This window comes from Neomonachus schauinslandi, chromosome 2 (assembly GCF_002201575.2).
Source record: "Neomonachus schauinslandi chromosome 2, ASM220157v2, whole genome shotgun sequence".
NCBI classification, from domain to species: Eukaryota; Metazoa; Chordata; class Mammalia; order Carnivora; family Phocidae; genus Neomonachus; species Neomonachus schauinslandi.
Window position 1 is genome coordinate 145,910,256 of NC_058404.1, and position 20,502 is coordinate 145,930,757.

Consider the following 20,502-nt stretch of genomic DNA (forward strand, 5'->3'; position numbering starts at 1 on the left):
GCATTTCCCCACGTAGTGTGTTCTTCAGAGGATAAAGCCTAAGAAAAACAGCATTCTGTGGTCAAATCAGTATGAGGACCATAGAGCACTATATCTCTCTCTGGAAGACTCACAATGTGATTAGGATATCAAAGTCCCTGTGAAGTTCTGAAATAAAGAAATCCATTTCAGGTTGTTTATCTGAGTACGTCACAAATTTTAGTTGACTGTCAGAGACTTTGTGTGTGTGTGTGTGTGTAAAACATTTAACATTCCAGGACATACTTTGAGAAAGTTTGTCTTAGAGTATATTGGGAGAACCTTATTAATCTGAACTTAACTCATTTAGAATCTGAGAAATATAAAGCTTCTTGTAAGCTCTCAAATCAATGTTTGTCAGAATGAGGGTCATGATTCACTGGGTCGTGAAAGCAATGAAATGGATCCTGACCAGAATTGGAGGGGGAGAACACAGGAAACAAATAGGACAGAAAATATCAGAGTTGTTGCGTGTAGCATGTACTGAACCATGAAATTTTTACTGGGTCACAATGTAAAATACATTTCTCTCTGTGGTCATGGCCCCAAATGTCTGAAGCCACTGTTTTCATGAAAGTCATATGAACTGCTTGTTGTGCCAGGGGTTATGATACCAAATGTCAGAACTTCGTAAAATTTAACACAAAAAGGACTACTGTAATGCCATGTCTAAATACAGTATTTGTTATTACTTAAAATCAGAGAATTTTTAGAGCTGAAATATCTCATGGGGGAAAACCAAAATAGTTTAGTGACCTGTCAAGGTCAAACAGACCAAGCTGGGCCTAGCACCCAGGTTTTCTGACTTGTACTCTAGTATTCTTTTACTTGTCAGTGTAAATTGACATACTTTTTACTTATAGAACATGAGGATTCTTTTTTTTTTTAAAGATTTTATTTATTTGTCAGAAAGAGAAAGAGGCAGAGGGAGATGCAGTATCCCCATTGAGTAAGAAGCGATGTGGGACTTATGGGAGGACCCTGGGATCATGACCTGAGCCACCGAAACATCCAAAGGATTATTTCTTTTTAATGACTAAGAAAACTAGGTATAAAATTCAGCAAAGCACTCCTGGATAGAAAGTCAATGACAGGTTACAAACATGCTGAAGGCTTTAATTGAAGGGAAAAAGTAACTTAGCATATTTCAGTGCTGGGGTCTAATTATAATTCCACCCCAAAACTAATGAACCTAATACCCCATTGGGGGTATTTAGGTTATCTGGTCATTTAGTTATCTGGTTTCTCATTTGTACATATAAGCGTCCCATATACATGATTTTGAGAAGACTTAGTAGATAACACACCAGTGAACACAGATCTTGCCATGTGTAAATTAAAGATGCAACCCTTAAATAATGAATCAAAGTATAAGAAACCTCCAGACTCCGCACCATTTTTAAAAAAGAAAAGACTATGATTTACTAAAGAATCCCTTAGCAAAATAAACATTAGCTTCTACACATTTTATTTTAGGTAGGCCTTTTCAAGATTCCAGTTGAAGTTTTGAGGATTATACCTAAAGTTGTGCCTAATCACCCCCCTCTCATGGTCTGTTCTGGGGAGAGAGGATCCGAAACTGGTCAGAGGAGGGTGGAAATACTCCAGCCCTCTGCTCCCAAGAAAGCACCCACAGGGGTCTGTCTACCTCAAGAAGCCATCCTGGGCTTGGATTCCAGCCAAGTGTCTTCACATCTTCAGGGCTCTGGAGCCCAGGTTGGTGTCATCTCCTCCCAGGAAGCTTCGGCCACAGTGGGCAGAAATCATTTGATAACTTAATCTTGTTGGGAGGAAGAGACGCTGAGGCCTGTGTACTCTAGTGATAAACGGACGCATCCGGGTGAGTCAAGGAAGAGACATGATATCTTTCAAAAGTAATATAAACGAGTAAAGCATAAACAAGAACTTAAAGTGGGGAAGGGCCACCCCCACAAAACGTGGTAGGCGTCTGGAGGGCATTTAGCCGCGTCGTTAAGCCCTGGAGGTTCTTGGGGTTCTCTCCGGGGAGTCTTTTCCCTAGCTGGGAGGACACGAGGTTGGAGGTGAATTTCCTAAAGCCCAGGAGCGGCCCTTGGACCCTCCCCCTTCCTATAATTAACTCAACGCCGGTCCCGCCAGGAGGGACCAGCGGCTTCCCTGGACCGCCCCCTTCCCCTAGCCCATCTGGCGGGGGCAGGAGAGGATCTCGGGGAGGGGGGTGCTCGACCCCCCGCCACACGAGCCCCCACCTAAGCGGTTTCAAACCCCGACTGTGCCTAGGGCCGGCCGCCTACGGGATCGTCCCCACTCCTCCCCACTCCTTGCCGTCCTCCCGCGCCGGCCGCGCCCGCCCCGGCCTGCCGGCGGGCGCGGGGGGCGCGGGCCCCGGCCCCGCGTGACGTGGGCGCTGCGGCGGGAGGGGCCGCCCGGGGGGCTCCGGCCGCCTTATTAGCGCCCGGCGGGTCGCCGGCAGCCAGCAGACCGCCGCACTGAGAGCAACAGGAGCCGGCTAGCGACCCACTCCTCCCACCTCCTCCGCCAGCCTCCTCCTCCTCCCCTTCGGCTCCTCCCGCCCCCACCTCTGTGTGAGCGGCGGAGTCGCCCTCTCCCTGCCTCTTTCTCCCGCTCCCGCTCGCTCCTCTCTCTCGCTAATACTTCCCCCTGCTGTGCTCCAGGGCACCCAAGCATTCTCCGCGCTAACCTTAGGAACCAATGGTGCTCGAAAAGCCCAGGAAAAGCCGCTTTGGGCAGAGATAGTTGGAAGCCCCTCGTCCCTTCCCCCTCTCCCGGCGCAGCCCGTGCCCGGCTCGCAGCACCTTCTCGCTCCTGCACACAGTTTGGGAGAACGGGGTGAGAAGGTGAAGTGGAAAGAACTGCAGAGCAGAGGGGGCCAGTCTCAGAGCTCAAATTTCATTTTCATTGAAGCAAATCACAGAAGATAAGTTTTTTTTTGTTGTTGTTCTGCATTTTTTCTTTTTCTTTCTTTCTTTTTTTTTTAAAGAAACTTATTTTGGGGGGGGTTTGCTCTGGGCATTTGCTTTGCCCAGTAGTTGAAAAGTGAACTCGACTCGTGATGGTTCTCCTGTCACTTTGGTTGATAGCAGCCGCTCTGGTAGAGGTTAGGACTTCAGCTGATGGACAAGTAAGTGGAAAATAATAACAATAAAAAACTCAAACCCAACCTTTTCCCGAAAAAGTTCCTCCCCTCTTTCCCCTCCTCTCTTTCCTCCTCCCCCCCTCCCACCCTTCCCTGTTATCTTGTGCCTTCAGGAACGGTGTTTGAGGGCTGGGCGCAGCCTGCGGGGTTTTCTGGGGTGGGGGGTTGAATTGCAGGGGTGGGTTGTGACTCCCACTCTGGGAGCCCAGGCTTGTCACACCTAGGGCTTCCCCCCCACCCCCCTTTGCGGCATTCGTAACAATTCCTGGTGACAAACTGCAGCCAATTCGCATCCTCGCCGGGCCATCTGGGTTTCCCCTTTCCGGAGGGCGGTCTGGGCGCTTGAATGAAGTTCTGAACGCTGGGTCCAGGATCCCAGTGCTCTGGTTGCTGCCGCCGGAGTAGGGTTCGCGGGGCTTTCTCTCCTCCTCACTGACTCACAGCTTTTTCGGGCAGCCGGAGGCGGGGGTTTCAGGAAGTCCTTGGGCCGGACAGGGAGCGATCCAGTAGACACGTGTCCTGGGAGGACCGCGGCCGGGCTGGGGTTTGACAGTTGGGGAGGGGGACTGGGGACGTTTCCTGCCCTGCATTTTCCTGGGCAGAGGCTGGAGGCGCCGGCCGCGTTACTCCCCTCCCCCTCCGCACAACTCCTCCTCTTTTAAAGCTAAGTTGAGTGCAGCTCTGTTGCTTTTCGGCCCAGCCCCCACCCTTTGGAGACTCAAGGTGAAGCTCGATGCTCTCTGAAGAGTCCTTGAGAAGGCTCGGCGGGACGAGCGGAGCCCCGAGCCGTTTGTTGTAAATCACATCAGCTCGGGGCCGGTGGGACTTCGGGCACAGAGTAACTCTGTGAGTTTTTGTAGCTTCTCTGGTCGGCCTGGTGTGGCCATAGGTTAAAAAAAAGTAGAAGATTGTCTAGTTGATTCTTGACCTCAAATCTGATATATCGGGCCCCCTTTTAGGTTTCTTTTCACGCATATGAATACAGAGATTTTCTTTGCTAATCCTCACCCAGTATCTGAGTTTTAAGAAAAGAATATTGAATGTCAGTATTTATTTTTGCTGGCTTTATAAATATTAAAATTAAAACGGGCAAACAACTCCCCGTTCCAGACTGTTATTGAATTGGCTCATTCTCTTGCCACAAGAACCTACAAACCAAGGCTCAGCCTTTAGGCACCAGTCCCCATCTCCCGCATCTCCCGATTAGCTCCTGAAAAGCATTACTGGTAGAAATAAAACGTACAAGGTGATAAGATGAAACCCAGTAACTGTTTCTTTTTACTTTTCCCCCTCCTTTACAGGCTGGGAATGAAGAAATGGTGCAAATAGGTAAGCCTTGTTCTCAGATGTCATTCTTATCTTGGTAGAAAGTAGAGAATGAAATAAGCTAATTAAAATATTGTTTCTGAAATTTCTCCTGTTTGTGGTTAAAAAAAAATAATTTGTAGTTCAGGAGCATTTCTGTTCTCTTCCTCTTTTGGGAAGAGGGCCCCACTTTCTTCAGACGGAGTTAAAGGGATATAAAAATTCTGCCATTGGACTTGTAATGCATCAGTTTTTTCCTGTCCCTGGACAAGCCACTGGTAGGTACTTGGAGGATGATGTAGAGGTTGGAAGAAGACATGGAGATAAGTCAAATCAAATCAACTCGTGGAGCATTAGGAGGAACACCTCTGATTAGAACAGAAGGCAAAGTGTAAGAATGCTACAAAGGAGGGAAAAATGAAAGAGGATGAAAATTTTTCTCTTAAAATTTTTCCAGCTTTGTGTAAGACCTCTGATGACTTCTCTCATTCCATCTGCTTTACAATAATTATCTACTAATGTGCAAGATATTGTTAGGCACTTTGAAAATAATGTCTAAAACTTCAGTATTACCTGATGATGTGGGAATTATTCCCATTTTATGGGTGAGAAGACTGAGGCTCAGAGAGTATAAGTGACTTGTAACAGGTCACTCCCAAGTCCACATGATCTTTTTTTTGAAGCTATTTATAATAGTAATTGTTCTGAATTCAGAGACTGAAACTCATCTGGCCAGAAGCCAGGCTCCATTCAGAGTCTTTTTATATACATTTAACTTGGATTACTTTAAAAGATAAATTTTCCTTTTGGCAGTGTATTAGTCTCTTTAAATTCTGTATTTGTCAGGTGATATTGTGAAGTCATCTTTGAAGTGAAAAGTTTTGATTACTACAAACACAGTTACCTGTCATTGCCTGTGTGCTGTGCGTCGGGCACTGTATTAATTGCTTTGTGTGCATTGTGTCATCGAACTCTCACAAGCACACACGAGGTAGAGACACCATTGTGCCTGTTTCAGATTTGGAGAAAATGAGGCTTGAGAGGTTCTACAGCTACCAGCTAGAGTGCATAGGGGAGAGCTGGGAGGATTCCATACTTGTAAACTAATGCAGGGACCCGAAGATCCAGGCCCAGAGGTGTCCGTATGTAGCTGTTTCTCCACATATGTCAGAATGCTCCCTTCCTCTGCAGTGTTTGGCATTGTTGGAACTCTTCTCCAAGCTTAGACCTCCATAGTAAGAGTAGGACAAAGGGGAGGACAGTGACTGAGAACTGTATTAAATGTACAGTGTCTGTGAAGAGACATTTGTTATGTGTAGCTGATAACATTCAGTCATGAATATCTATCTTTTTAAAGAAGGACTTAAAAAAAAAATCCTCAAACCAGTAAAAAAGAAAATTGTCTTCCTTTTTTATTGCTTAAACATTTGATTACTTAAACATCCCAACTTTTCAATATGTAAATTAAAAAGCTGTGTTAAGATGGCCCATCCTAGGGGCGCCTGGGTGGCTTTGTTGGTTAAGTGTCCAACTCTTGATCTCAGCTCAGGTCTTGATCTCTGGGTTGTCAGTTCGAGCCCTGCAAAAAAAAAAGAAAAAAGATTACCCATTCTATCAGAGATAACCCATTCTATAAAAAAGATTACCCATTCTATCAAAGGAATAAAATATATGCTTTGATTAAATTTTCAGATAGAATCAGCATGTTCTCCTGTAAGAGGCCCTGAGTTAGACTTTGGTCCAGTCCTTTTGTTAATATAAATTACTTCAGTTGCAGGTTTCTGCAGAGAAGGAAGTGGTACAGGTGTGCTTAAATTTGGTAGAGGAAGATGAGTAGCAGTGTGGAAGAGGGGAGGGCAGGGGACTCTTAGATTGTGTTGCTGGAGATTTTCTTGCTCCCAAGTTCCTCTGCTTTATAGGGTTTCTCTTTTTTATTACTGTCATTTTTATTTACCATTTTCAGGTTGAGTGAAGAGAAGAAATAAAGATAAAAATAGGTTTGACTCATGAGTCTTGTGATAGTAAAACTGTAGCTATCATTTGGCTTTGGGATATAATCATTTATGTAGCACTTAAAAGGGATTTAAAAATACATTAAAAAAAAAATCTATGTATAGGAATGAGATTTCTTTCCCTTGTCCCAACGTGCAAAGGGGTTGTTAACCTGAAAGTTTGGTAAAATGCCCTCCTCTACATATAATTAAGTAATTTTTTCCCAAGAATTATTTTAAAAGTGGTTTTATATAACTGCTTAGAGGTGCTATTTGATCAACGGTACAATTAGGAAAGATTAATAAGGCTTGTAGAATTAATTATTTTTACTGGTCTCCAAATCGGCTAGAGAAAAGTCTATGGTTCTGAATGATTTCTGTATAATTTAATGTCTCAGGAAGAGATAACTATAGATTAGTGACAAACCACAGATTATTAGGAAGCTGAATTTAAAAAAAATAGTTTCTACTGAGATATACTATCCATGCAGGATAGTGCGTATGAGTGTACACCTTGCTGACCCTTCCGGAAGGGAGCCCTCCTGGTGACTAGCATCTGGATCGAGAAGTACAACATTACTAGCACTTGTGCTACCTTCTTTGCACTGTCCCCACATGATGGGTAACTGCTTTCTTGGCTTCTGACAGGACAGGTTAATTTTGCCCGTTTTTAAGTGTTTTTAATAAATATAGTCATGCAATATGTGCTTAAGAAAGCAATAAAAAATGTGTCTAAAATGCTTCAACCCCTAGAGAGTCGGAAGGCTTTTATTTAGGTAGAGAGAAGGCGGTTGTGATGAGGGCAGGTTAGACTGTGTATAGAAATATCACCTACGTAGTGTGTTGATGGGCCTTTGCTTCTTTCCTTCTCTCTCCAGCCCAGTGGAAAAATGCCTTCTTGGTATGTGGGCAAGTATGATTCACCCTAGAGAAACTGGGCAAATAGGCTTTGAACTCCGACCTACTTCTCTGCTTCTTGGTCAACCAAAGAGGAACTGCTTACCTATCTACCTGTCTGCACCCACACATACATACACTCATACATGTATACATACATACACACATATACATAATGTGTATATGTATATACATATACACATACATGTGTGAGTGCGTATGCCTTGTGTATATATGTGTAAGTGTGTTTCCTGAGGTCATTAACATACTTCTGTGGCATATCAGGGAGCTCTTTCATTCTGACTCAGAGTATGGCCTTGGTAGGACACCTAGGGTAATTGTGGGCAGCTGGTTGGCTGGCCTGATTGGGTAAGTAGTCTTGCTCTGTGACACATGTGGCTTAGGAAATAATCATGGTCCTGTAGAAATTGGAGATTTCTGTAAAATCTGCAAAGAATTCTCTGAATCCTTTGTTTCATAAGCTACCACTCTGAAATTGCCTGAGTATCATTAGAGGAAAAATCATTGTGAGGCTTTGGTGTTGGGCTGAGTTCCCTCACTTATCCCCCGTCTTGGAATCAGGGCATACCTATCTTTCTCTGCCCTATTTCTGTTTCCAGGTCTCAAATTCCATTACATTTCATTCTTAACAAAATAAAGTCGCTAATCTTGTCCTCTCAAATATCCAGTTTACTGTGAAATATTGGTTCATCATTTGCAGGTACTTATTTGGTTTTCAAGGTTTAGTGTGAGTCACTTCCCCTAGTCCTTGGCTTATAGTAGGCATTTCTACTGGTGTAGACCTCATGAGAGCAAACACTTTGTCTTGATGATTGCTGTATCCCCGGTATATAAAATTGGGCTTGGTACCTCGTGGGTCCTCAAATATTTGTTATTCAGTGCATAGATCTAGTAAGCAGGGATTGGGATTCACCTAGTGTTCTGGCTTTTCTTAAATGCTCTTGTTTTGTGCCCCTCTCCAGGTTTACTTGGTCCCTAAGAAAATGAAGATGGTGATAATGGCTATACGATTAATTATTCAGTGTTATCAAGGCTCCTTGTGACTTCTCTTTTCATTCCACAAAGCTCACAGAGCTAGGTTTATTGGTTTCTTACACTTTTCTGTTTCTGTTCAATAAGATTTGGTAAATTGAACTGAATTACGTGCAGGTTGGGAATGCCCACTAATTTTGCACTCATGTCTACTTGAGATCTCTGTTTCAGGCATCGGGGGAAATAAGATAACCTAAGATTAAAATCTACCAATTTGCCAGCAGCAATACTGTGGTTTAAAGTGTGATTTAAAGGGGTTTAAAGGGATCCTTCATAAAATTTAGGATTTTAGCTACCTGTATAGCCATTGTTCTTTCTTGTACCTAAAGATCATGCATTTGACTTCGCTGATTTAGCTTCCATCCCTCCATTGAACATCATAATGGCTAATATTAAATGCTTTAAGCTTTGTAGATGAAGATGTTATTTAGTGTAGCATGTTAATCTATTACCAGCAAATTATTATTGCTGTTTAGCTGAAATATTTCTTCCCCATATTTTCACTGTTTTTTCTTGTCATTATACCAAATAATCATAATATTGCTCAGAAATGTTAAGAAATCCCCATGGTCACTTCTGCTTCCAGGATGATTATCTCTAAGCATTCTTTGCTTGTGGGTAGCCAATCCAGATTACCTTGGAAAGCCATTAGGGACAATTCCAAATTGCCTGGTAAAATCATGAGTGGTTTCAATATGAAGGATTTGGTTATGTTACTTGGACTGGATATATTGACAGTGATGACTTAGATGGAACTCTAATGACAGAATTTTGGGAACCTTCTCTTTGTGTTGCTCCAATAGAAAACAGCTTTTACTCCTAAACTGTGCTACGTCTATTATTAGAAATTGTTGAATTATTCTTTTTCATTAGTTTTTCTTCTGAATATAGATGTTTTACATGTGCCCATTAAAATTGTCTTCTTTAGTTTTTCTGTATTCCCCAGCTTTTTGACAATCATCTTAAGTACCAAACTGTTATAATTTAGCATATTCTTGCTCAGTCATCTTTCAGTACACAGATTGTGTGGATTATTTTTTGTATATGTGTTTTTGTTTTATTTACTATTTTAGTATAGTTTACCATAGCATTGTAAAATCCTTATAAACATAGTTTTAATCTCATTATCCTAATAAACCTTAATTTAGGTACTTATTTCCCTAAGGACACCTATTTTCTCATGATAATGAATGTTACCACAGAGTGTTTAATATAGATAGCTGCCTGCTTTTCAAATGACTACTTTAGGAGAAAGCCCTAGAAGCTGATTGCTGAGTAAAACCAAATTAACATGATATGTTTTGACAGATGGCTTTTAAAGAAGTTTGTATGATCTGAACTTTTACTAGTAGTATAGGAAGTGTTGATTTTTAAAAATTTCAGTTTTAAATTAGTTTTGGCTCTGTTTCCCTAAATCTGAATATAATTTTTAAATTCTTGATTGTGCAATCTTTGAAATATGTAATGAATTAATCATTTTTTAGTTATCAAGTACCCCAAAGTATGATCAATTATAAAAACGTTTTGTAAACTTTAGTAGTACTATGAAAAGATTCATCCACCTCATAGAATTTGAGAGTTGTATTATTCTTTAGAATGGATAATAAAGCGTGCGAAGAGTTTTTCTAGTTTCGGAATCTCTGTTCCCACAAGTAATTTATCCATCCTAATTTTCCAAATACATTTACATGATTTTGCTGACTAACTGTAAATCCTTAGGGGAGATTTTGTGGTCACGTCAGTCTCTTGTTTATAAAAATGATTGCCACAAATTCAGCATGATGAATCTTTATGGAATTTAGAATAAATTGTGACCAGCATGAAACAGTCTATCTTGTTTTTGAAGTGACTGATAAAACAAAAATAACATTTAGGAAACTCGTAGGTAGTAAGATAGGATTAAATACACGCATCTTCAAATACTGGGATCTTAGATGTTAAATCACATTTCCTACAATCTTTCTTTGTTATTTAGCATTTATATTTTTATATGTGTATATGCGCATAAATTAAAAAGAATGATTGAAATCATTCATCATATGAGCTTGAGTTCTCTTTTATATGTAAAAATCTCTCTCTTTTACATGTAAAGTCCATTCCTTAATCTAAAACATAACCAGCCTATCCAGTAGAGGACCTATTAGTATTCATTGCCTTTCTTCCATTAAATGGTCAGGGGCACAGACTGTTGTTCACTGTGTAGTTTACTACTTTCTAGCTGACTTTAACCTCTCAAAGCATCTCTTCTGTGTAAACATAGGCATACTACTACTTCTTAGTTCATAGAATTGTAAAGGATTCATAAAGTGCTGGCACATGGGAAGCAAGCTAGGATAATAGCTATTATTAGTATATCTTAGTCTTGTGCTTTTTAAAAAACACTTTTACTCAATGAGAGCCACCCCATTCTAATCCGTACATTTTTGATAGGTCTGCCTACCACCATGAATTTCCAGGAACCTTAATTTACTGTGTCAAGGACTTGTAAACTCTCCAGCCACTCAGCTCACCATGTGACAGCTCTTTGAGAGTTCTATTTTCATGTATTATCTTAAAGTTGATATCTCAATATAGTATTGCTTAATTCATTGGAATACGGCAGTAGGGGGGAGCTGGGTAAGGAATGAACAGTGCAAAACGATTACTCCGTACAGACTCCATGCCAACTTTATTTCATGTATACCGGACAGAATTCTTTCTTCTTTTCATCTTGTTTATGGAAAGTCCTTTTTAATTGAGAGAAAGTTCCTGTATTAATCATGACTCGTTTGGATGCAAATAACAGGAGCCCACTTGACACTGGTTAAGGAAAACAAAATTGATCAGGTAATCAGAGTCAGGTATAGCTGAACCGAGGGCTCAAACAATGTCAGAAATCCCTCTCTCTCCTCCCCCGACTCTTCTTTCTTTCTCATTTTCCTGCGTTGGCTCCGTTTCTTTATCAGGATATGATTGGTGGCCCCTCGGGTTGTGGCAAAGACTGTCACCAGCATCTGTAGGCTTTCATTCTACCTTTCACCCCACTAGACAGAACACTTGTTTTTTGATAGCCCCAGCAAAATGTCCTGGGGGAGGGTTTGATTGGCTACTTGGCTTGAGTCATAAGCTTATCCTGGAACCATTCGCTGTGGCAGGGGATGCAGTGCTCTGATTGGCCTGGATTGAGTCATTTCACTCTTGATTTACAGGGACTAAGAGTGGAATTCAGGATGGTTAACCTGAGGGAACACTGGGGTGCAGTTAAAGAAAAAGGAGGATGGATGCTAGGGAGCGCACATGTAATCATGCTGCAGCCTGAGGGCTTCCCAGCACACTGCATGGGAACTGGCAGCTGTGGTAGGTAGAATAATGGCCCCCCAGGGGTGTCTACATCCGAATCCCTGGAGCTCATGAGTATGTGATGTTACATGGCCGAGAAGAGTTAAGTTTGCCGATGGAATTAAGGTTGCTAATCGGTTGGCCTTTAAATAGGTAGATTAGCCCAGATTTTCCGAGGTCGGTCCTCATAAATAGAAGAGGGAGACAAAAAGACAAAACTAGGGAGATGGCAGCATAAGAAAGGACTTGGTCTGATGTTTCTGGCTTTGAAGATAAAGGCAGGGACCTAGGGAGCCAGGGAACACCTGTGGCCTCCGGAAGTTCGGAAAGTCAAGGAAACAGATTATTCCCAGAGCTTCTTGAAGAAATGCAGCCCTGCCGACACCTTGATTTTAGACCCCTGTGACCTGTTTCAGACTTCTGACCTCCAGAACTGTAGGGTAATACGTATATATTGTTTTAAGTCGCCAAGTTTGTGGCAATTTGTTACAGCAGTAATAGAAAGCTAATACAGTGGCCCAGCGCACTGTCCCCATTTCTCATACTTTTGTCATACTGTGAGCCAGACTACTGTAGATTTGGAAAATGTAATCAACACAAGTAAGTTTCAGTGAAGACCTTTAAAAATGCTGTTTGCATTTCTTGCCTGTCATATTTTCCTCAGCCTTTGGCCCAGGGGGACAAATGCTTATTTTTCCTGGCTTTAAATTCTAGGCTCAATATTAGTCTTTAAAAGTATTATCCATCAAAAAATTGTGAGGTATATGAGAAATATTAATTTATAGAATGTCTAATATAGCTCTTGAATCTGTAAAACTTCCAGGGATGATAAATATAACCATTAGATGTGCTTCTTTAAAAACTAAGATTGGAATGTTAATATTTTGGCATCGGGGACTCACGTAAAAAAAAAATATATATATATATATATCTTCTCTACTTGTTATTCTGTTATTAATTATTTGATCATTTTAAGATATAGCAACCAAAAAATATGCTTGGATTTTTTTTTTTTTTTTTTTTTTTTTTTTCCATGAAAGATCTTCTCTTACCTGATTTCATGTTCTGGAACACTAAAGAATGTGGTGTTCTTTCCTAAGTGACTCTCTCGAATGTAAACATTGTGCAATTGCAACAAATATTTATGAAAAAGCCAGGTTTAAAAAAATGAGAAGAATTTTTAAGTTCACGACGATTTGTTCTTTCTTAATGAATAAAAGGGAAAAAAAAAGCTTTCTTTTTTTTCTCCAATAGCTTGTTGAAAAATCTTTGACTGTGAAAGTAGGTTTGCAAATAAAAGACTTCAAAGAGGTTCTCTGCCTTGCGGTGATAAGAGCCTAGAGGAGATGAAGTGGGGGGAAAAAGACCTTGGCTCTGCTCAGGAGTTCAGCATGTGTCACAACTAACTTTTAATTGCCTTTCAGTGAAGATGCGTCCCCTTCTCCGTTTGTGTTTACGGCCTTGGGAAGCCCTTCAGCGCGTGGTGTCCTCTTTAAGGTCCACTCATCACCCTGCTCACATTTTTCCTAGAGCAGCTGGCTCCTGTCATTTCTGATGAAAGTCATTCTCTTACCCTCAGCGAAGGATTTGGGAATGTTGTTGTTGGAGCGGCTTCTTTAGCAGATCTTGAAAAAGCTTATTCGATTTCCTTCTTGTGGCCAGATTGTTGCATACTGAGAATTTGTACCTGAAAAAGGAAGTTGCCTGTGTAAACTGCCTCTTGATAATCATCAACCAATTCTTGGGAGAGGATCCCAGTGTCTGGGCAAGGTAACAGAGTATGGGTTGTTACGGCTAGCCTGGACTTCAGGCCCTCCGTTAACATGGAGCTGAGGATCCCTTCTACCCATATCAGAAACACCAGGCTGGGGCGGGAGTGGAGATGGGAGAGGCCTGAGAGGTGCCGGGACGTGGAAGGACTCGGAAGCCCACTTCCATCTTCTATAGCTCAGCTGGATGGGGATGGTCACGGTGATAATAACCTCAGCTAATTTTTCTTTTATTACATTGTTACTAGCTGGACTAAGTCTTTTATGTGCCTTACCTTGTTTGAGCCCATTATTTTACAGGCAACCTCTCTGAGCCTTAATTTTGATAATTTGCTTACAGAGGCCAAAATGCACATCAGCTTGAAATCAGAATTTAAACGCAGTACTTTCCGCTCCAGACCTTCGGTAATCAACCGTCTTACCCCACCTTCTCCCTTCCTTGCTTGGGAACTCAAGCCATATTGCATCAGTCACAAGTATTCCAATATTTTGTATACCAGGAGTAGCTTTGGGCTTCATTAGATCAACTAAAGATTGCTATAATATGTGTGAGCTTTGTACTGTAGTCACTTGACGTCTAAGTAATGTTGATTATACTACTGAACACTTCTGTTCTCTTACTGTTCTATAGTGTGGTCTTTGTAACGTACTGGGGACATCTAGTAACCTCTAGGAGACATGTGGATATCATTGCACAACGTATTAGATGCATACCAAGCTGCCTGTCCTCAGCTGTGAGCTTCTGAGACTGAATGCATGAGGGAATTAAGATGATGCTAGAGCTTGGGCCACAGTGGTATACTGTGAAAGCACTCCCTCTCAAGAATCCCCACTTCCAAAAATCACCACTGATTTTTTCCCCCCAAAGACTGCTGTATGCTGGGGACATTTAAACATAGTTAAGATACCACACCTCCATCCCAAAGAGCCTACAATCTCTGAAAGGACAAGACGTAAGCATATAATTTTTCTCCCATACAGATTTTTAGAACTTTTATACAGATAATGTGTGATGATGAGATCTAAGAAGCCTAGACCAGCAGGTCTATACTCTGGGCAAGATAGCAGGGAAGGTTTCTTGGGAGAGATGGGGCTTGAGATAGGCCCTGTAGGCCAGGTTGGATTTGTATGGATGGAGATAAAGGAGCAGTCCTTTCCCTGGGGGCGAATGGTGGAGTAGGACTTTGAGAACAGGCGTGATTAAGTTGGGCCTAGGCCCAATAGAATGTTTCAGTAGGCCAATATGGGAGATGATGTGGCAAAGAGTTTAGGGACAGAGCGCATAGGGCCTTAAATGACAGTTCAGTTTTGGGTTCAATTACCCAGTCTGCGAGTTTCAGTTCCTTATTTGTGAAGTGAGAGGATTTGATTAGTAGAGGTCTTTAAAACAATTTTCATGTCTAACATGGAGAAAAAGCGATCAGTTTTCTGAAACTGTTTTATCTTTGAAGTAATGATGAGCCATTGAAACTGTTCAGAGAGAATAATCCAGTTATATTAATACCTAACATTTATTGAGCCCTTCATATGTGCCAAATAGTGTCCTAAACACTTTGGATTAGGCCAGTTAGTTTTTACAAGGCGATGAATAAAATACTATTACCCTCATTTTACAGATGAGAACTGACATGGAAGTCTTAAGTGACCAAAATCACAAAGGTAGTAAGTGGCAGAACTTAGGCATTTTACATATGGGACTTTAAAACAGTTTTCCTGGCAGTAATTCAGATAATATTTTGGTACAATTTATACAATATTTGGCTGTGAGAAATTATGTTGGGGAGTTTGGACTTGGCACCTCGCGGTTTACAGTGTGTGGTGACAAGGACTTGAAGCAATTGGAAGAAATGGGATTAGTTTGACAGCGATTTCTAAGGAGAAAACAGGACTTGAATGATATTAAATGGGGGGAAAAGTGGATATAAAATCAGTTTTCTAAGCTGGAGCTTTGGGAGAATCAGCACATCATGAACATAAACAGTGAAGTCAGGAAGGCAAGCTGAATATTTAGGGTGAAAATGAGAAGTTTGGTTTAGATATTTTAGGGGTGAAGAGAAGGTATGACACATTATTCTAGGCAGAGAACTGCCATGTTCAAGTTTCAGTGTGAAGCAAGTTCCTCTTTTTCCTTGAACCTGTATTTACTGAGCGTCTGTTATATGCACTACACGGACATGTGGAAAAGGGCCCAAAGTCTCAGAAATGGTTACAGTTTTGAAACTGAGAAAATTCTAAGGTGGTTGACATTAAAACGAAAAGTTGGATCATCCAAAAGGTCTTGAAGTATATGGAAACATAGAACATGGCCTCCTCAAAGGCTTATTTATTTATTTACTTATTTATTTTATTTATTTGACAGAGAGAGAGGCAGAGCGAGAGAGGGAACACAAGCAGGGGGAGTGGGAGAGGGAGAAGCAGGCTTCCCGCGGAGCAGGGAGCCCAATGCAGGGCTTGATCCCAGGACCCTGGGATCATGACCTGAGCCGAAGGCAGATGCTTAACTACTGAGCCACCCAGGTGCCCCTCCTCAAATACTTTGATGTAGGTTATGTTTAATATTAGTGTGTGTATACAGATGTATACACATCTCTCTCTCTCTCTCTCTCTCTCTCTCACACACACACACACACACACACACACACACACACACACAGGAATGTGTCTCTTTGATTCAGCCTGAGGAGGAAGAAGGCATTAAGTTAAACTCTCAAATGAGGACTTTAGAGAATTCTCTGACAAGGAGAATTGTTAGTGTTATAATTTAGTCATCCATTGAAGATACGACAATACTTTTTCTTAAAGGTAGTTTGAGTTTCTGAGGAGATCCTGAATGAAAACATACCCCTCTCACTTGCCTGAGTTAACAAGTTAGAAATAGCAGATATAAAGATGTAGTAAAAATATCTTTTACAAACAAGGCCAGGGTAACAAGAGGCTCTCCCTTTGATGGGAAGTGCCCAGCCGGCGTGTGTCAGGACCTGCTGGGCTAGGACAGGGCTTGCCCCCATGATGTGGGAGACAACGTGTGCTCCTTATCAGGATCCTTCCCAGAATAAGAGTGAGGAGGGAGGCTCTGAGCTTTGTGAACTTCTTATTTTTCCCAGGCTTACAAATCACAGACATCACTCTTCATTACCGGGAGAAGGGTGAGCTAAGAGATGGAGCGGCCCAGGAGAGTCAGAGAAAAATTTCTTTTCACAGAGAGCAGGAGCAGGTTAAAGGCACTCCATTTCTAACTTAAAAGGAAATCATCTACTTGAGATGCTTTCATTGTAGGAAAGAGGCAAAGATTAGATGATTTTCAGGGTCTTTTTTATTTTTGACCTGTATAGATACTCTGTGAATATCTAAAGGGATTGCGGAGTGGAGCTGATTTCCTGCTGCTTGCTTCTAAGTATGAGGGGCACTGTGTCTGCATTCCAGGAGATCTGTTTTAATGACTAGATCCACTTTCTCGTTCTTAGTAGCTTAAATATAAGACCTGGATACTACGAAATGTTTGATTTACTGGTCAGTAAGAGCCGTGAGAAGTAGAAATAACATTTGCAAGCAAAATTCTGGTTGTAGAGGTATATGACAACTTGTGTAGTTGGCTGTCATTGATCGCTTGGTGATAACTTGCTATTTGGGGAAAAGATGGTGCATTTTAATTCCAGATACACCCTCAGGCTCAAACTGCTCTCATCCATTCATTCATTCACAGGTATTTATTGAGTGATTTCAGGTTCTATTTTAGGCACTGGGAAACAGTAGTAAAGAGAACATAAAATCTGTGCCCTCGTGGAGCTTATATGCTAGTGGGAGAAACAATAAGTAAATGTAAATACAATTTATGGTATGTCAGAGAGTGAGTGACAAGTTTTATGGGGAAAGGGGTTGGAGAGTGATGAGATGGATACTGGTCAGGACACACCTCACTGAGAGAGGGTCACATTAAAGCACAAACCTGAAGGAATTAAGGAGGGAGATCCCAGAGGAAAGCAATCGTAGTGACCTTGAGATGTGAGAATTCTCAGTGCCAGGCTGAGACCACTGAGGGGGTATAAAGGGTAGTGAAAGTGCTGGGATATTAGCCAGAGCGGGATGTGGCATCAAGAGGGTTTTTATTAAAGGTGGGAGATAAGACGGCTGCTTATTTGTTGATGGGAATGATCTAGTGATGTGGGGAGACTGATTGAGAAAGAAGAGAGGACAGGTGCAAAAACTGTTCCTGCAAAGGCGAGAGGGGTTAGGGGTTGGTGCACAAGGAGGGGGGGGGTGGTTTGCTCCTTGGTAAGACCACAGACAACATCTCCGTATTAGCTGGAGGAAAATGGACCATGCATGCCTAGACGCCAGTCGGTTGTGGAAGGCTCACTGCTTTTGAGTCCTGTTCAGGTGACTTAGTGACCACAGTGTGGCTTTACGGTGGCTCTGGCCATTTGTGCTTGTAGAATTTATGGCCCACAAAGACCTTTATATACCAATTGCCGTGGCCCTTCAGCCATCTCTGCTGACAAGTGTATAGTTTCACATCTTAAAACTGCACATGGGCAATATTTTAATGAGTAGCTAACTTACATTTAAGTGTTCAATCGCTCATATTTATTGCATCCTCTGCGTAATCTCGTTTAAACCTCTCACTAGACCTATGAGCTGAAGTATTACTAGCCTCCAGTTAACAGTTGAGGATGCTGAGCCTAAGAGAAACCAAAGAATTTGTTCAGGGTCATGCGCTGACTTAACTTGTTGCTTTCTGACAGTGTAGTTTCTTCCTTATCCATAGGCTGTACTGCTTTGTGGAAGGATTTGGGCCTGTGAGGTGTGTAATTTCTGAATACAGTAAGTTAACACTGGATATAATTTGATTTGCCTGTATGCTTGTAATCTGAGATGAAAATACTTTTGATAGCTTTGAGCTTTCCCCACCATCCCCCCTCCCCTTTTTTTTCCCTCCCGAAGACCGAGAATTTAAGAGCCTTTTACAGAAATTTTTGAAACTACACTGGACGAAAAATTGGTTGGCTGGTTGCGGGTAGACAGAACGTCGTCATTCTTGTGGTAGTTTTCCTTCATAAGTCAGATCTTAAATTAGAAATCGACAGCAAGATGTTCCATCTATTCTGAAGTGAATAAGAGCATAGGAGCATGGTCTTCAGTGTCAAAATGATCAAAATTGAATTCTTCCTTTGGCTTCTTGCTTGCAATGTGTCAGGCCTCCTAGGCCTGCTTTTTCATTTATAAACTAGGGATAATAACACCCATCTGCTGTGATTGCTGTGAGAATTAGAGATGGTATATTCTTTTTTTTTTTTTAAATATTCATTTATTTATTTGACAGAGAGAGAGAGTGAGAGAACACAAGCAGGGGGAGCAGCAGAGGGAGAGGGAGAAGCAGGCTCCCCACTAAGCAGGGAGCCCATCGTGGGGCTCGATCCCAGGACCCTGGGATCATACCTGAGCTGACTCAGACACTTAACCAGTTGAGCCACCTAGGCGCTGAAGAGATGGTATATTCTTGAACACAAAGCACAGTGCCCAGTATTTATCCTGCCAATAGATGGCAGGTGACCTGGTAGCTCCTTTGTCAGTTCTGCTAACTATTGTCCAGGGGTATGGTAGCCTGATGGGTTACTAAGTGCATCTTTTCCCTTGGTTATAATAATTCCCAACTGGAAAATTACATTCTGGGTTTAATTTCAACAATGTGTCTTATGTGTACATTTTAGGAATGATTTATTATTTAGCATCAGAGAAGACAAAGCTCTATAGAAATATGCCTTTTTTATTTTGAATAAAAATGCAGAACATGCTGTCTGACAGTGGAAAAATGGAACTGTCCCAGAGAATCTAGGATGCGTGGTTTGCTATAAGCATGAGGCCCTGGTTGTCTTCCTGGGTGTGGAGGAGCCTCCTTGCATTCTTCCTAAATTTTCTAGTTCTCTAGTCACTTAATCCAGGCATCAGTATATTGTCTAGACTTTGGTTGTGTGAATTTCCTTCAGTGGAGATGGGAAACCTCCTTCACTTGAAACAGTAAATGAATAGTTAGAGAAAGAGTTATAAGTGGGATTACTGGTGCAGGCAGATGCCCTTGGACCTCAGGTAGTATGTCTTTTTTTTTTTTTTAGGTAGTATGTCTTGTAAGTTAGTGTATAACAGCATAGACAAAGCAAAGGTTCTCTGGTTACCTGCATTACTAACTTAATACATGTTAAACAGATCCTACTGACAAGAGACCTTGGCGTGTACAAAATCTTGTATTAGATAGTATTGGAAATACCAAGCTGAATGGGGGGGGTTTCTTGTCCTTAAGGAATTTATACTTAATTGGGGATAGGCTTTGTCAGTCCACACCCAAGAGCCTGATTCATCCCTTACTGTGGAAGCCTTCCCCTCCATCACTCTGCTCCTGCGACACTCAAGTTCTTTCCCTAAAATTTTGAGTTCTTTCTATAAGCCAGAAGTTACTAAAAGTATTCCCCAGGGATTTGGCTGTAAGAGAGACTACATCTTTGCATCTGTGCTTACGCTGATGCCTAGTGTGGGTCTTTGACGATGGTCCAGAGAAACCACAAAGTGGGGATCATGCCGTTGCTGCGCGTCCCAGGGCTGGAGGCAGGCAGGCTTCACTTTACTATGTGATGCGACAGTCCTCACTCCTGCCTAGTAAATATTTACAGCAGTGTTATTTGATCTGTGCATTTAATAAAGAAGGGTATTTTGTTTAAATTCATTGGCCATTCTAAATGGCATAATGATAACAAACATGCACTCAAAGAATTTCCAAGTTGTAAAATGCCTTCATTTGTCTTCTGGTACTTTATACACTGTGTGAAGTATTTAAAAAGCAGGAAAAGAATGAACATATTCTGTAAGGTTACTTTAAGATCATAGGTTATAGTTCAGTTACGAGTCTTACACTTTCATTTATTGGATGACATCCATGTAATTGCTCTAGGGGAGACGTATTCATGGATCATAGAATTTTTTTCAGGGTACTTTGACATACTGTGGGACTAGTCTTAGGCTAGAA

At 41.6% G+C, this 20,502-nt stretch overlaps 1 protein-coding gene across 1 annotated transcript in view; it reads left to right on the forward strand.

The window, feature by feature from the left end:
• Nucleotides 1-3,070: 3,070 nt before the first annotated feature.
• The window catches only part of ADAMTS3 (ADAM metallopeptidase with thrombospondin type 1 motif 3), a 251,001-nt gene continuing 233,569 nt past the window's right edge, over nt 3,071-20,502 (forward strand). Inside the window, exons 1-2 of the mRNA XM_021702380.1 lie at nt 3,071-3,139; nt 4,456-4,483. Coding sequence (XP_021558055.1) covers nt 3,071-3,139; nt 4,456-4,483 — 97 coding nt within the window. The remainder of the gene's footprint in view (nt 3,140-4,455; nt 4,484-20,502) is intronic.